Source organism: Ursus arctos, unplaced genomic scaffold, assembly GCF_023065955.2.
Source record: "Ursus arctos isolate Adak ecotype North America unplaced genomic scaffold, UrsArc2.0 scaffold_13, whole genome shotgun sequence".
Classification (NCBI taxonomy): Eukaryota; Metazoa; Chordata; class Mammalia; order Carnivora; family Ursidae; genus Ursus; species Ursus arctos.
In genome coordinates this window covers 42,565,041-42,583,103 of record NW_026622797.1, presented here as the reverse complement: position 1 = coordinate 42,583,103, position 18,063 = coordinate 42,565,041, and the positions used below count along the sequence as shown (strand labels likewise).

General features: G+C 41.8%; 1 protein-coding gene across 1 annotated transcript in view; it reads left to right on the top strand.

Annotated features, from left to right (window-relative positions):
- SLC35F1 (solute carrier family 35 member F1) overlaps positions 1-18,063 on the top strand; it is a 381,514-nt gene that overhangs the window by 323,048 nt on the left and 40,403 nt on the right. Inside the window, exon 4 of the mRNA XM_026505215.4 lies at positions 14,178-14,337. Within this exon, the coding sequence (XP_026361000.3) occupies positions 14,178-14,337 (160 nt within the window). The remainder of the gene's footprint in view (positions 1-14,177; positions 14,338-18,063) is intronic.

The window sequence follows — 18,063 nt, the reverse complement described above, 5'->3', positions numbered from 1 at the left end:
AGAGTAGGCAAACGCCAATTGGTTTCATTAGAAACATCTTTCTATATAAGAATTCTCTTTCTTTTCAAATAAAGATGTCCCTGAGGTGATAACAATATTTTACTATATAAGATGTAAACAAAGTGGTTTAGTAAACATAACCAAATTTATACTTTCAAATTAATATTCCTCGAAGTGCTTTTTATTATACACTTATTTAGACGTGCCTACCATTGTTCAAAATATTGTAGAATTTCTTTGACATCTTCAGAGCCAATTTTAAGTCATGCAGATTTCTTTATAACTTATCCTTCCTTTGGATCCCAAAAGTATTATCTAGCTTAATCCAGCATTTGTGTTCTTACCAAAAATAAAACCTACTCTCGAAGAATGAGCAGTTGCTTCCATTAAGGGTATTCCAGTGAGTGCTCTGAAGGTGATTTCAGAAAGTTCAAAATGTTTTTGAGCAAGGAGAGCTTCATTAAAATACACGCATGACCTTCCAGCATGACTACCTTGAATGACAACCATGTCCTGATTGAACAAATTCCACTGTGTTAAAGAAGATTAGATATGTAAACACCCGCACGCCCGGTTCAATAAGTGGCGGCTTTCTTTCCCTTAAAAAAAGTCCTCGTTGTTGTCAAGGCACACCTTCCATTATGTATGACCGTGGCTGGTGTAGTAGGCGGAACCATGGCCCTCCAAAGATGTCAGAGTTCCAGTCCCTGTAGTATGTTACTTTCCTAGACAAAGGGACTCTCAGATGTGATTCAGTGAATGAAGCTGAAATGATGAGATTATCCTAGATTCTCTGAGTGACCCCAGTATAATTACAAAGGTCCTTTGAAAAGAGGAGCCAGAGTCTGAGTGGGGAGAACATGTGGCCATGGAAGCAGAGGTCAGAGTCAGAGAGATACCTGACGATGCTGCTCTCCTGGCTTTGGAGACAGAGGAAGGAGCCACAAACCCAGGAATGCAGGTCACCCTAGAGGCTGAAAAAGACAAGGAAAGGGGCTCTTCCCAAAAGCCGCCAGAAGGTACACCGCTCTGTGAACACATTGATTTTAGGACTTCTGACCTGAACTCTAAGACAATGAGTTGATGTTGTTTGAAACTAAGTTTGTGGTTATAGCAGCTATAGGAAACGAATACATTTGAAGACAATATTTAATTCTGCCCCCCACCCCCGGGCAGATTTGAAGGTGCTGACCTTTTGAGGGCCTTCTCCAAAAGGAACCGGAAACACACGGGTTGCAAGAGCAATCTTCTCTTGCCTGTCTGTGTTGGTGTTTCCATTCTTTGAGGAAAGGATCCTGCCGGGGACCTATTTCCTCCCTGTCTGTGGTCACTAACATGCCAATGCTCCCAGTGCCGCCTAGATGGGCTCCTTGGAGGACCACTTTGGTGTGTCTGCCACGGATAGACATACAGGCAAACACTACTGCATCGTGACTGGTTGCCTTTCCAGAAGTGCTCGTTTTGATTCACCACTACACAAAATTCACCTGTAATAAGTGCTTAAAGTGAAAGGGTGTACTTGCACTACAAAAAAGACAAGATGGGGCACCTGGGTGACTCAGTCAGTTAAGCAGCTGCCTTCAGCTCAGGTCATGATCCCAGGGTCCAGAGATCAAGCCCCGAATCAGGCTCCCTGCTCCACAGAGAGCCGCCACTCCCCCTGCTTGTGCTTGCTCTCTCTCTCTCTCTCTGTCAAATAAATAAATAAATCTTTAAAAAATAATAATAAAGAAAAAAGAAAAAACGTGCATAGCCTGCTGACCTTGGCAATGCTTTTGAAGGGATGTGTGTGTTAACAAATCATAAATCAGTAAAAGTATTTGAGTGCACTAAGAATGAAGGGTACGGTCTTGAAGTTGCTAAGACATCCCCCCCCCCAGTAAATAAATAAATAAATGAAATCTAAAAAAAAGTGGGGAGAGTGCCTTGGGGGGGGTGGCTGGATCAGTTGAGCCTCCCACTCTTGGTTTCTGCTCAGGTCATGATCTCCGAGTCCAGAGATGGAGCCCTGCATCAAGCTCCACGCTCAGCAGGGAGTCTGCTGCTTTCTCCCTCTCCCTATGCCGCTCCCCCTGCTCAAGCTCTCATTCTCTCTCTCAAATAAATAAATAAAATCTTTATTTAAAAATAAAAGCTGCTAAGGCTTTTTAAGACTCAGACCATGAGAATTCATAAAAACACCAGCCTATGAGAAAATAGCAGGAATTATTTCTGTCCTTTTTCCTGTCCTCCCTCTTCTTTATATCTTCTGGGTCAGGGGCCATTTCCAGCGCAACACCCCTTGAACAGAAAGACAGACTGTAGCTGCACTTTTTCTGGAGCCATCAACTGGGGGGCTCTGTGGTCAGCTTAGGAGTTGTGACACCATCTGGGCCAGAGAATGAGGACAGGACGTAGGAACTGGACAGAACACTCACCTTCAGCTCCTTTGGCCAAAGTCATCTCAATAAGCAGCGTTAGGCAGTACTAGTTACCTCAGTGACAACAGATCCCCCAAATGGTTCAGAGAAGCAGAAATGTTTCATCATTAAGCATCTCCTCTCTGCCAGACAATGAGATAAGCACCTCTGGACCTTGCTCAGACGCTACTTCTCAAGGAGTCCTTCCCTGACCACCCTGTTTAAAATCACAATCTCCTGCCCCATTCAGCACTCCCTCCCTTCTCCCCTGCTTTATTTTTCCTCATCATTTTTATCACCATTGGGGTACTATGTATTTTATTTGATTGTCACTTCCTACATAAGATTACAAACTCCATAAAGGTAAAGAATTTTTTATTATTAACTAGATTTATTTCCTAGGAGAGTGCCAAGCACCCAGTAGATGCTCCACAAATATTTTTTAGTGAATTAATACAATATGTAAGGGGCCCTAGTGTGTACCAAGCACCATCTAGCTTCATAAAATAGAACTGAGTGCAAGAGAGAAAAAATTCCTTTCCTTATGGAAGGTAATTGTGTTTTAGCATAATAAGTAGAATTTGATAATACCGAGATCACTGGGAGCCCATGAGGGGGCACTTAATTCTGATTTAAGAGGCCAAAGAGGGCTTCCTGGAGGACCTGTTATCTCAGCTGAGCTCTGAAAGGTAAGTCTGAATTGGCCAGGCAAGGGGTAGTGAGAGAGATGGACTTGGGAAGGAACAAGCAATGCAAAGAAATGAGTTGAGAAGGACCATGACATGTTAAAGAACCTAAAAATGCTTCTGCATGGAGTTGAAAGAGGAATGATCAAAGAAGAGAATGAAGGGGCAGCTGGTGACAGACCACAAAGGGACTGATAAACCACATTAAGGGACTTGGGCTTTATCTTGAGAGTTTCTAGAGTAGTAATGATATGATGAAGTTTGCAATTTGGAGAGTTCATTTGCAGGACCTGATGAAGAAGGGGGAGACAAGATAGGGCAAGTAAAGAGGTTCTAGAGAAATATAGGTGGCTAAAAAGACAGGACTTGGTGACGTATTTGATGCGTGGGTGAAGAAGGATCAATTCATGTTTTATTCACCCATGTGTGTAGCAAATATTTATTGAGCATATATTGTATAAACCTTTCTATGAGTTCTAGACATAAACTCGTCTAGCATAAATATAGCATAAAGAAGATCATGTTCTTGGCCTCATGAAGCTTCCCTTCCAAGTTATACTTAGTTTTAATTTCTTTCTGTCCCACCAGAACATGAGGGAGTGAGATGTGCAAAGATATGGGAAAGAGAGTTCTAAGCAAAGGGAACAGTATAAGGGTGAAGGCTCTGAGTATGGCATGTTCAAGACACAGAAAGAGTGAATGAAAACACTGAAGAAGGAGGTAGGGGCCAGATTACATAAGGCTAGTATATATTATTTTATATAAGGCTATGACATAAGATTAAGGAAAGCAATTTGGGTTTGTTTTAAGGAAAATCATTAGAATGTACAGAGCAGAGGATTGATGTGACCTAATTGGTATTTTTAGATCAGTGTGGCTGTGGCTGCTCGTGGAGAGTTGACTGTATAGGAGCAAGAGTGGTCCTGGTTAGACAGTTAGGAGGCCACTAACTGAAAGATGTGGTCACTTGAAGCAAGTGCTAACGACCGGTGGCTAGCCAGGTGGCTAGAGCTTGTGGGATACATTTATAAGGTAAAGCCAATAGGGTTTTTCTGAGTATTTGTATGGGGGACATTTGAGAGAAAAGGAAGAGTCCGGAATGATTCTTGGGTTATTGGTCTCAGCCACTGGGTTGTGCCATGTGATGCAGTGAGGAACACGGGGGAAGAGCAGATGTGGAGCAGAACATCGAGATTCTGCTTTGACCACGTAGGCTTGAGCTTCCTGTGAGACATCCAGGCAGAGCTTGCTATAGGGGGCTGGGGATACGCATCTGGGGTTCAGGAGAGAGGTCAGGGCTTGGGTTATTAATTTGGAATCATTTTCAGGTAGATGGGGCTGCAAGTTATGATCTGATTACATTACCAGTGGGGCGAATATCAATGGAGAAGAGAAGGAAACTGAAAGCTAAGCCTTGGGACCTGCCAACGTTCAGAGACTGGAGGGGAAGAGGAGAACCGGAAGGATGTGATAGAGCCTGGAAGCAAGTCAAGGAAGTGTTTCAGGAGAGAAGGAGTGACCCTTGGAGGTCAGAGTTCAGGGTTCAGATCTGAGCAATTAAGTCTCCAGTGGTCCCATTCGGTGGGGAAAGAAGAGTATGGAGACAAAGATATGAGTTATGTTTATGCCGGGCTGAGCTGTAGGTATTTTTGGTACATCCACACCAGATTGGCAGGCTCTGGAGTCTAAGAGTCGGGTCCAGATTTGAGATGTAGATTTGGAAGTCATCAGCAGAGAGATGACTTTTAAAGCCAGAACAGTAGGTGACGTTATTCGGGGTTGGTGTGGAGAGATGAGAACAGACACTATGGCAGAGTCCCGAAAGCACAGCATATGAGAAATGAGAGCGGATCCAGGAGCCCATAGACCAGAACTCATAAAGGAGTCTGAGAAGGAGGCTTGAGAGATGAAGTGATGGATGGGGAGCCTGGCAGGTAAGAGCACCAGCAGGAGGGAGTGTCAGATGCTACGCTGAGTAAAGTAAGGACCAAAATGTCTCTGCTGGGTTCAAAAACAGGGAGTGTATTTTAGAGCAGTTTTGACGGTGCTTGGTTAACAGAACCCAGATTGCACTGAGTGGCTGAATGAAGTTGAGGGAGATGGAAGCAGTGGCTGAATGCAACTCTTTTCAAGAAGTTTGGCAGGAAAGGAAGTAAGAGGTGGGTGACAGCCAGAGGGTGGCATATGTAGAATGTGAAAATGAGAGTGCCAAGGAGTGATCCCTCAGACATGACAAATTTGAGGGACAAAAAGAACAAAATGAGTCCACCAGAAAAAAAAAAAAAAAGACAACAACACAGAAGGAAGGGCCAGAGAGGCAGGAGGGAAGAAAAAAGACATAAATCAGGAGAGGAGAGAATTCAGTGGGAGAACGATTAGTAACGCCAAATGCTGAAGGTTTAGTCAACAGCACAATGGAGCTTTGGTGATCGTGACGAAGAGAGGTGTCAGTATCGCTGTGTCTTGAGGAATGAACGGGGCCAAGATACCAGAGGCAGTGGCTGTAGATTAATCTCTCAGGAAGCTGGCGGTGAAGAGGGAAAAATGAATAGCTACAGAGCAACTGGGCCTCCAGGGTAAAATCAGCACAGGCCTATATGGCGAAGGAAAATAGCCAACAGAGAGGAAGGGATCAAGAGCGATCTGGGATAGATGCTGGAAGCAAGGTCCCTTGAGGAGCAGAACGGGAGGGTCCCAAAGAACAGAGGACAGAGTCACCTTCAGGGCCAGACAAGTTCTAGGGGAAAACTGGCTGTGAACCTCAGGAAAGTGCTGTGTGTTCATTGGCAGCTGTCCGCTTGGACCAAGATGTAGAATGTCTTGTTCACTCTGGGATCTGCTGCGTCCGTAGCAGTGCTGAGCGTGCAGTGGGCACTCAGTGAACACCTGTCGAATAAATAAATAAATAAATGATGAGTATAAAGTAATGAAAACCCGATTTTGTCTTTTTTTAATAAAACCTGGAATGGTTGAGTTAAACTCAGAAATAGAGCCCAAAAAGTACAAGATGTTCTCCTGTAGCTTTTGAAGTTGTTTTTGCCTGCTGCTTTAATGCTGCGAGGGGTCCAAAGTGATGCAGAATTCATGTAGAATTAATATTTCATCAGAAAACTTTCATTTCCTTCAATATGTGCTTTGAAATATGTGCTTTCTTTAGTGTTATTGTTGATGTTCTTCTGTTCGATGAGTTTTATAAATAAGAAATACAAGTTAGCAGTGCCTGGCTGACTGAAGGCAACCACTTCTCCCGAAACACTCAAGATAGCCACGCGCTATCAAAGACCCATCGCTAAAACCAAACTATTCTAATTTCTTTTTTTTTCCTTTTATGAAAATGTTGAATATGTAAGAAAAAAAAATTATAACTAGGTTCGTGATTGCCGTCCTGGGAAGAGGTATCCTGTCACAGAGTGGATGTTGATGAATGGATGTTTCCAGCAAAAATAGAGCCACAGTTCATGCTACAATGATTGGAAAGCGGCCGTTTCCATTCTGGTGATAAGATTCTAATTCTCATACACTTTTTCTTACAACCTGCGCCTTCTTTCATATAAAAAATACAGACAACCAGTGATTATTATTTCAATACCCTCAATGTCTGCCCACTCTCCCAGAGCTCTCTCAGTATAAGAAAGAGCACACGAGCCTGCTAGACTGAGTCGAGGCTGACCCAGCCTAGACCAGTGTTGTTATAACTGGACCCAGTACAGTTTCTACCCCACCTGGACCTTGACTGCTTACACTCATTTTGTACACGAAGAGTGGCAGACCTGGGCTCACCTTGGCTCTGACACTTACTACTATGCGACTTCAAGTAAGTTACCTATTATCGTCAGTCCTCTGTTGTAGCCTCTGTAAAATGGGAAAACTAAGACCCTAGCATTCTGCGTGTTATATGGTAGACATTCAGTAAAGGTGAACTCCTTGCTTCCTACTTTTAAAATCCAGCTTACCGATAATCAGAACTTGTTCTTCAGCCTGATTAAAGGGCCAATGATGCTCACCCAGAGAAATTTGTCCTCTGGGGCGGCTCTGCTCTCACCTGAGGCAGATTCCCCTGCAGCAGAGTGAGAGAGGACGTGTTTCCTAATTATCTGTCTTCCAGTGGTCACCTAGATTTCCAGGTACTTGTCCCAGATTTTCCATGCAGGGTAGTGTCTTTTTTTCCCCCTTTCTTTCTTTCTCTCTTTGAGCGTTGAAGCCAAAGAAGCAGAGTGAATGTATTTTAACAGCTAGGAAGTTCTGACAGACTGGCACAAGGGGACATAGAAAAGTCACATGCTTAAATCCTTACCAGTAGTGACAAGAAAAGTAGTTTGGTGAAAATCTTTTCCTAAGTCTCAGAAATAGGACATTTCCTGGAAAATGGCTGTCATATAATCAGCACAATGACACATTTTATTAGTTTGGCTCTCTTGGGCAACATGATGGAAACACAGCTTCATCCAATATGAATATTTTAAGACAATAAAACCTAAAATTAAGTCCTAAGGTATAGAGTTGGTGGGGGTGGAGGTATTAGGAATAGAGTAACTCTGAGTGGTGGAAATCCGGAGAGGTGGCGGGAAGGAGGGTGTCTACCAGAAAAGTCTGTTCCTGATGAAAGATATTCCCAGTTGGATTTTTCAAATGCGTGTGGGATGGGTACGTGTCCAGGCCACTGAATTAAAGTGGTTCTTGATTGCATGTGAATGTGCATTTTCCAAATTATATTCCACTCCCTTCAGCTGGACTGTCTGCCAAAAAAGGACTTTTGTTGTGTCTGTGAAACTAAAGATTGTCCTTTTTTAAGATCCTTCCCTGTTAATGCTTCAGTTTTACTCACGGGAGATGAATTTATAATATATATCACTTTTAGAAGCACGGGAGGATTGCCAATTAGAAGCAGAGGAAGGGAAAGTAGGGAAATGTTCTCTTTCCTGGAATCACCTACTCTTTGCCTCAGGTTTAGCCTCTGACAGCTGGGCCACGTGAGGGGATCTTTTCCCTGTGAATAGCCGGAGGGGAGCGCTAATGAGGAGGGGAAGGCTGGCCGAGGAGTCTCTTTTTGGCAGACAATTAGAAAGAGGGATGAGATCACCTCCTCATTATGCTCTACTGGAATGGGAGCAGTTGGGTAGCGGGTTTTGTGTTTTGTTTTAATTTTTTTACAAACCATCTGCTTCCCTTGAGAAAGACTGATCTGACTCTTGTAGGTTTTTTACACTCTCATAACATGTGTTGTTGTATATATTTTGAAAGCAGTATATACTCAAGGGAGGAAATTTGGAAACCACAGAGAATTTGGGCAGTGGGGTTGTGACAATTCAGTTATCTTTCCAAAGATGACCGTTGTTAATGTTTCATGCTTACGGATTCTGATTTTCTCCTTCCAGAGATTTTTCTGACTGATATTATATGTAGATCTTTATATGTAGGTCTTCTGCAAACCAGATCTAATGTTAATACAGCTGGCATCTGATCTCTGTTTGGTCTTTGGGTCTATTAGGTGACCAAATGAAATTGTCAATATTCAACCAATTTGACCTACAAAAATAGCCAATCCAAATGGGTCAAGCTATTATTTTCTGCCAGGTAGAATCTGGAGGAGAGCAGTAAGGGATGGGAACCTTAAATATGCAACATTAAAGAAAACAGTACAGGTAGCTTTTTAGCCACAACAAACAGCCTCTAAATATAGACATTTTATCAGACTGACTCCATTTTTCTGAAGATATTTAAGGCCCATAAGCTGGAGCTGAAGGACAAGCCATGTCGAGTCTTCAAGTCTGTAAGAACAAAATGGAAATGCTAGGGAGATTTCCTGAGACGCCTGTTTGGATTTGCAGGGCAGTGCTCCCAGCCAGGTTACGCACACCACTTTGTCGTCTTCTTCCCATCACAAACTTGGAAGCACACAAACATAAAATAGCATGGCGGGCTACCTCCATGACCCTTATGATGCTCTGGTATTTGTTCCTTTCCATAAACTAAAGTAACTCTTTGAAAGGGATAAACTCTAAGTCGCAAATTTGATCTTTTAGAAGAAATCACTCCTATGGAAAGAAGTAGCCTACTGGTCTTTTGCTGTACCTCCAGGCAAAGCTGCTGATTCTTCTTGAAAATAAAATGAACTTTGTGTGTTCTGTGGATTAATTTGGTGAAACTGTAGAACTAAAAGAAAAAATTTAACAATAACCTAAAATGTACCATTTACTTTAAGTGCTATGTGACTGTCTACATGTTCTGTTTTGAGTAAAACAAACAAAAATACTAGGAACACCCAGGTGTCTCAGTCGTTTGATGAGCCAACTCTTGATTTCAACTCAGGTCATGATCTCACAGTCATGAGATTGAGTCCTACATCAGGCTCTGTGCTCAGCAGGAAGTCTGCTTGAGGATTCTCTCTCCCTCTCCCTCTGCCCCTCCCCCAACTCATACGTGCCACTCTCTCTCTCTTAAATAAATAAATCTTTTAAATACAAACAAAAATACCATATTTATCTGAAATCAATGTCACTGTGCCCTTTTTAAAAAGTATAATTTATCTCCAACTGATATTTTCCAGCAACTATAATAAATGCAGATATCTAAATTCTAAAATTTCATTTGAAGTTGTGTAAGCGTTTGGAGAAAGATATGGATTTGCCCCCAAAAGGCTTCATTTAATATTACCCCAAATCCAAGAACAAATGTAGGAGCTACTGGGCCATTTTGCCTTAAACACATTTTCTGGTTTCAGTCTAATAGAACGGACTTTCTTCATCATCCAGTACCTAAGGAGGCCTCTTGTGTAGATGTTTTATTGGCAGTACCAACTGCATGAAGGTGAGTTAGAACCAGAGAGACAGAGAGACAGAGAGGATGCAGTAATCCAATGGTAAGTGTGATATCGGCAGGCTACTGTGGTATCACACCACAAGTGAGGGTGTTGCACTCTACATGGTTATGAGATATGGCATGGGGACAGGATTTATATTATTTTCCATCATAACTTACATTAACATGCTGGTGATTGTACATGTGTCTATGTCTCTACAATGTCTTCGTGGGTGAACTTAAGTGGCAGAACTCAGAGCCACTACAGAACCTGACTAGTTGAGGCCAATTACACTTGGATGATTATGATGATACATTTCTGGCTTACACAGAATTTCATTGTACAATCACCAGCATGTTAATGTAAGTTATGATGGTTAAATGTAATTGTGCTACATGACTCTCAAAATTAGTGCAGAATGACTAAATAAGGAAAATAATATATATATATATATATATATTTATATGTTATATAAATATAAATTATAGTTTGCAACATTATTTTTACTTTATTTCCAAAAACAGCACTTGAAAGGAGCTATGACTATACCCGTTTGATGGGTAAGGAAACCGAGCCTCCAAGTTAGTGCCAGAGTTGGGGCTAAAATACTATTATCTGGACTCCTAGACTTCACAGAGTTCAAGTGTGCTTCCAAAAGTTATTTAATAATAACTAAAAAAGTCTGTGTTGACATTGCTTTTAGGACAACAAAAGTCCAACATTATATAACATTATATATATTTTTAAAGTACACACTGGAGGATCACAGCATCATTTAACTTTTTCTCCTCTCTCTCCCTCCCTGCCTTTTCAGCTTCAGCCAATCTCTTACCACTGGATCTTTCCCTGCAGTCTTCAATCACACTTGGTTATGCTCTCTCCTAAACACACGAACACACACACCCCAATGCCCCTCTCTTTGTCAATACCCACTCAAGCTTCTCTCTTCCTTTCTATGCTAGCTCCATTTGCCAACACTCCCCAGACCAACTCTATCTGGATTCAGACACACTCAACCTGGCTTTCATGCTCACTCATAAGTCCCGCCTATCCTCTAACACGGTCACTCTAATTCCTCTAATTCTGCTGCTCCCATGACTTTCTCGCTTGTCATTCCACTAATTTTATTTAACATATTTCTTGTACAAAATACAAATTTTATCCCTTCAACTTTACTTGATGTGTGTCTATGTCTTTATCCGTGTGTATATTTAGTTGACATGTGTCTATGTCTCTACAATGTCTTCGTGGGTGAACTTAAGTGGCAGAACTCAGAGCCACTACAGAACCTGACTAGTTGAGGCCAATTACACTTGGATGATTATGATGATACATGTACACGGATAAAGACATAGACACACATCAGCAGAATTAGAGACAGAGGAAGGCCAAAAGAAGTTAATTTTTTATTCAGCAAGCATTTACCGGGCATCTACTAAATCCCACATTCTAAGTGAGACGGTGGAGGAAAATACAGTGTAATACTGTATGTTAACTAACTGGAATTTACATAAAAACCTTTAAAAATAAAGAGAAAAAGGGCAGAAGATAATTATGAAATAGCATTCATTTGTTTATTTTTTGGTGTTGATATTTTATCATTTCTTTTTGGATATAGAGATGTATGTAAAAAAAGGTAAATCTACTAAAGATTAATGACCGAATCAGAAGGGGTTTTGTTCTTTGTCTTTTTTTAACAGTCCCAATTGTGGGTATCAGTTATCATGCTTCTCTCTTTTATTACTCCAACAACCACTTTGCTAAGGAGTTAAGCCACCAGAAGACTATTGGAAAATTATTTGTCAGTATGTTTCATGCTATATGACTACAGGGAAAAGGCTGGAGCCAAAAAATCACTAAAAAGTAATAGCTTGTTTACTAACAGAAGCTCCCAAATGTTTATTTTCTTCTGTAGTTACAGATGCAGTGATGAGACCTCCACCTGTGGCAATTCCTTGTCATTGACCTTCATTAAAATGTTGTTTAAAAAAAAAAAAAAAAACGGGGCGCCTGGGTGGCACAGCGGTTAAGCGTCTGCCTTCGGCTCAGGGCGTGATCCCGGCGTTATGGGATCGAGCCCCACATCAGGCTCCTCCGCTGGGAGCCTGCTTCTTCCTCTCCCACTCCCCCTGCTTGTGTTCCCTCTCTCGCTGGCTGTCTCTATCTCTATCGAATAAATAAATAAAATCTTAAAAAAAAAAAAACCAAACCATGGAGAACTCCCACTGATACCAACAGTTTGAGTGACTTTGAGCATATCACTTCATCTCTTGAAACTTCTGAGTTCCCAGCTTTTAAATAAAGGGAGTGGGAGAATCTAGTTGATTCTAAACTGAGGGGCAGTTGTAAATGTATATGAGCATTTTTTTTTTTTTTTTTTTTAGTGTCCAGCACCCAGCGATGTTAAATGCCCTGCAGAGAGCATGGGGCAATCCTGCATAATACACTGCCCCATCCAAAATGCCAGCAGCAGCCTGAATTAGCCCTAACATCCCTTCTTGCAGTCAGTGATACCAAGTCAAGTATCTGTCCCTTCATTAATTCATTCAACCACCCATTATTGATCCCCTACTGTGTGCTGGGCACCAACCTTCCCTAGCTGAATATTCCAGAAACCCTGGTTTGAATTGTTTCCTCCTTTATCCTTTCCCCTTCCTTTTAAAGGTCTTCCCCACCCATAGGAGCACCTGACATGTACAAATAAGAATTTTTCAGCTCAACCCATTAAAGGAATAGATCCCAGGACTCATCCAGTACTTTGGGGTTTCTAATGACATTGAGAACCCAAAAGGCTCGCTTACTCCTATCCCAAAGTTTGAATGATGGCCTGGTTTGCCTTTAATAATTCAGGAACGGAAGACTTTGGCTCCACTGACCAAGGGCTTCTAGCTAGACAATGAAATTCAGATTGTGGAGCATGTAGCTAAATGTTACAACTATTGATTCAAATCATTTCTAATTTTTAAAACAAAACACCAACTGTTTTATGTCCAGTGAATAATTTTCACTGGCAAACTCAAATTTCCTAATATACTTAAATGGCATTAGAAGCCAGTTGTACTAACTGCCTTAGAGCATTTTACCATATCAAGTAGGATCATTAACGTGCTAATTGTGCAGTGAGCAACCATGTGCTATCGTGGAATCCTAGCAGCCACCACCCAATACGTAGTCCCTCCGGGAGTGCTGTGACCTCTAGACTCAGACCCCAGCCAGCGTGCTGTTTCTCAGCATTCACAGGGCCCTTCATCACCTGTTGTCTCACAGCATCCCCGGGGAAAGCTTACGATTCTGATTGCTTGTGTTGCAAAGGAGACCAAGGCACAGAGAAGCATGAGAGTCTGCCAGATCCCAAAAACCTTTTGGGATAGAGGGGATTCTGAGTGCTTTTTACGGTGCCAAAAGTCATGCTGATGGTCAGGCATGCTTTGCAAATATACAAACATTTTTCATCCTTTAACGAATCTTGGATGTTATTAATCATTAAAAATCCTATATGTACTTGTTCAGTCACTATTATTGAGATCCTTCTCATGAACACAGCAGGGTCTGGGTACCAAGAATGTAGTCCTGCTCTCATAGACCTCTGGACACATGGGGAAGTCAGACATGGTGCCAATAATTCTGTACTCGTTACATATTGTTGCAATTAACACTATAAAGGACACAAGACACCAGGAAAGCGTCGATGGACCTGCCTAGACTGGGAACCCAAGAGGCTTCCTTGAGAAGACAGTATCTAAGTGCAGGCCTGAAGGAAAAGGAGGCAAGAGTTCAGGAATTCAGGTGGGGCATTCCAGATAGAGGGGGATGCATGATTGAAGACCCTGAGGCAGGAAGGAAAGGCTTATTCCAGGTAGGATAGGCTGGCAGTTTCATCCAGATGGCAAGCTCTGCCTCCTCACCTCCCATCCCCAGATCTACTCCTTCAGTAGTGGAACCATCTAAAATGGCTCAGCGTGTTCTCCCCTCACATGAGGCGTTTTGGGGAGTCTGGGCACTGAGGAAGACAGGAGGCAGAGCTACCCCGACCTAGTCAGGGCAGGAGACTCTTCGCCACCAGCCTGTCTTATCCATTGGCCTTCTGCCCTTCCCCTCAAAGCTTGGGAGATGTTTAAGTAAATGTTAGGTTGTGCTTATTTCTGAGTCTCTTTAACTGAATCCGTTCTGGGTCTGCACAGAAACTCAGTTTCAGAGGAGATACCTTCTCTACAGGGCTAAGGGATTTTTCTTTATTACGTGGAAGCTTCCCCCTGAACCTCCCGTTGTTGTTTACCCCCTCCTTCCCTGTAGCTCTTGGACTGCTTTGTGATCCCGGTGGTGATTTTGCTCTCCTGGTTCTTCCTGCTGATCCGGTACAAGGCTGTGCATTTCCTCGGCATTGTGGTCTGCATCCTGGGAATGGGCTGCATGGCAGGAGCAGATGTCCTTGTGGGAAGGCATCAGGGAGCAGGTGAGTCCCTATGTGTTCACCACGTGACATGCCTGTGTGTGTGAGGCCAGGGCAAGACAGGGACGTGTTCATGGTGGGGTAGAAACAGGGAACCCGGGCTTCCCAGTGTCTGTGTCTTAGTCATGTCTGTTCCTGTGGCACATGGGAGGTGCTTAATCCATGTTTCTTGAGTGAATGAAGGAGGCAAAATGCAAATTTTCCACGCTTCCTACATGTATTCAGCAACATTCAGACGGTATTTGAAACGGAGGGTCAGGACCCATTTGGAGGGTATTTTGGAGGCCACAGCTGCCTGGCCCACACCGGCTGGTTAGACATGGAGTCAGTGGTCCTCTCCTGAACCACAGGGGCCTTCCCCACACCCCACCCTCCCTCTCCAACTCTTCCTTTCTCAAGTCAGAGAAAGACTGAGGTTTCAAAAGCACTGGGTGGACGTTGGTATATAAGCTAAGAGTGGATATTTGAAGTTTGAAGACTAGATTGGGAATACTTAATATTTTTATTGGGGTGGAGCCAAGTTTAGTCTCCTTGTGCAGGGTTTTTTTGTTTGTTTATTTTTTTGGTGGGAAGGATTTGTGGTTATCAATCACAGCTTGTAGACCTGCAAAGTAAAGCTTCAAGATTTACTCATCAAATTGCCATGAATCTGATGGGGATCCCTGATTCAGGGCGGTTTCCAGAGGATCCTTTTGTAGGCCTTGCAGTTCTCTAAAATGTACAAAAATTCTTATGCTACATAAGGTTTTGGGGAACAGAAAACATGAACTCCTTTGTTAACATCAAGGATGGAATAGAAGGTATTCCTATTTCTATAGTTCTTGGACTTGACCTTCCTTCTAGGGGATTAGATGATAGTCAAAATTGGGACATTTCTCATAATAACACTAGGTTGTAGGAAGGTTGTAGGAAGTACCTGAAATAAATATAATTTATCTTTTTAAGTTCCTTCGTAGAACACTAGAGCTGAAACAGACCTTGTTCGGCAACTTTATATGTGACCCACAAGAACACTAAGATAGAGGGAAGCCAAGCGAGTTCCCAAGGTCACAGAGCTACAAAAACAGGGTCTAGACTAGAACCCAAGGCCCTTGGACTCTGGGGCAGGCTTCCTTCCGTCTTCCACGTCTCTGGGAGCTAAAGATACAACACGGAGCAAAAGAGAGACAGCCTCGGCCCTCACAAACCCACTGCCTACACAACATAATCAACCCTACCTCAATAGACAGGCTGAAAATACACACACCAGCTTCTCCCAGATTTTCTTCTATGAAACACTGGTTCCATGGGATATCAGTAGATGTCATATGAAAGGGCCAGTTTTATGCTCTATACCCATAGTAATCCTGATTTTGACCAATCAGATGGTTTTTTTGTCTGATACAATGTGGCTAGTGGTTCTAAAGTCATAATTTAATTACACTTTCTCAGCTTTACTTGAAAGATGTAAACATAGACTAAGCAGAAGCATGTGCCCTTATTAATGAAAATTCTGCTTTGCTGAGCCTTAGCCATCGACCACCAGCCATCATCTTGCATTTCCTAGTCAAGGAAGACAATTGCCCTGATAATCTGAATGTTTAAGCCCAGAATGTTAAGCTAAGTTGAATTGATTTTACTAGACTCTATTCACTACTGGGGGGGGGGTGTTTTTTTAATTTCAAATGCAGTATTAGGAGAGGAGTAGTAAAGACAAGAAAATAAGTCCATCTGAGGGTCTTCCAAAAGTAGTAATTTTTAAAAAACAATGCAGAGTAGCTCAAACATACTAGAGTGGATTTTATCTGTTTAAGACTCACAGCACCATCCTTTTTGTGACCTATGAAGTCTTTGTGTTAACAATTAAAATTTATCATCATGGAGTACCTTCCATGCTGCAGTGACCGTGCCCAGGTACATGGTATGATGTTCGAAAGGCAGCCCAAACAGAGGATCCAGGGGCTTACGTTACAAAATAAATTAGGCAGCAATTTAAGCCGTCATATAAAATGTTTTGAAAAAAAGAAAAAAAAAACACTCCGGTTTTAAGGACAACATAATCTTAAAATTGGCATGCATCATTATGCAAAATATTCCATTTGTTTTTACCTTTATGGTAGAATTGGTTCATTGTTATTACTTAATCACTCACCAGAACTTCAGTCAGGCATTCAACTCAATATAAATTGTCATCACCCTATCAAGAGCTTTTCCTAGGAAAAGAGATCGTCTGACTTGATCCTTTTTATATTGCTTAAGCCATGGTTCACCTTAGCTTGGGATTTTGAAAATTCTTTCCTTAAGCACAGTGATAATGGCCTGTTCAAAGTTACCCTGACTTCATTATAATTAAAGTAATTGCTCTAATTCTCCTTGTTAGAATGTTTCTTCCTCATTTTGATTTAAGACTTGCTGAAGGAGACGTCTCAAAGAAATATATTCCTTGCTCTCCAAAATATCATTTTTCTACTATAATACATTTATTGCATCTTATAGTTTGTTTATTAAGGATGTTAGATACCTAAAACAACATTTTTTTCTTATTAGACATAATTTTATAGTTATTTCAAGGAAGAGAAAACATTTTCAAGGAGGAACATTTTAATTAAACACAATCAAAAAAAAAAAAAAAGAGTGACCATTTTTTCGGTGCCAGGCACTTTCCCATGCGTCATCTCATTTAATCCTCCTAACTGTGCAAAGAAAGTTTTCTTATTCTCACTTTTGCAGCTGACGAAATCGAGGCTAAGGGAGATCAGGACGTGTGTGCGACCACACACCGATACTAAACGGTGTGGCCTAGTTGTGAATCTAGCCAGTATTTTTTCTGCTGTACCACTTGATACTAATTTTTCTATAATTGTGACCCTTATGAGATGTACAGCTGTTCTACTGCAGTGAATCAGGAGAAACGACTGTCCCAGATTGCTCAGTATGAAGGGGTTTCCTCAGATGAGGGGATTTGGGGCTAAAACCGAGAGAGGCCCAGGAAAACAAGGCAATTGGTCACATTTAAAACTCAAAAATATTCAATGGGATGGGTTCATTTTCATAAATTATATTAATAGTCTTTCAACACTCCAGAATAGTGTAGTTCACCATTGATTTCTTGATCTAGTGGTAAGTAGTGGTTTTCCCAGGAGGCTGACTCCAGCAAGCTCTCCTGCCTTTCAGGGTCTCTTCTCTTTCTGATTCTTACCAGGAGTGGGAATTTGCTTTGGGAAAAGTGACCCCTTTAGAGTATAGTTGACCCTTGAACAGTATGCCTTTGAAATGCAAGGGCCCACTTATACATGGATTTGTTTTTCAATTAATACAGTACGGTACTGTAAATGTATTTTCTCATCCTCTTGATTTTCTTAACATTTTCTTTTCTCTAGCTTACTCTATTGTATATAATACACATAACATCAAAACATGTGTTAATTGTTTATATTATTGGTAAGGCTTCTTCTATATTATTGGTAGGCTATTAGTAGTTAAGTCTTTGGGGAGTCAAAATCTATATGCAGATTTTTGACTGTACGGGGGTCAGCACCCCTACCCCCTGCATTGTTCAAGGGTCACCTGTCAATGTAGAATTTCCCAAGGTGACCACAGAGGCATGAATGAAGAAGTCTTTCCCCAAGCCCCGCCCAGATTCTTTCATGTGAAGTCATTGCCTAGAGAATGCTCAGTGCTCCCAAACGAATGCTGAGAATCTGGTTCTACCGGTTTAGATTGTTCCAGCCAATATGGGAATCCAAGGCT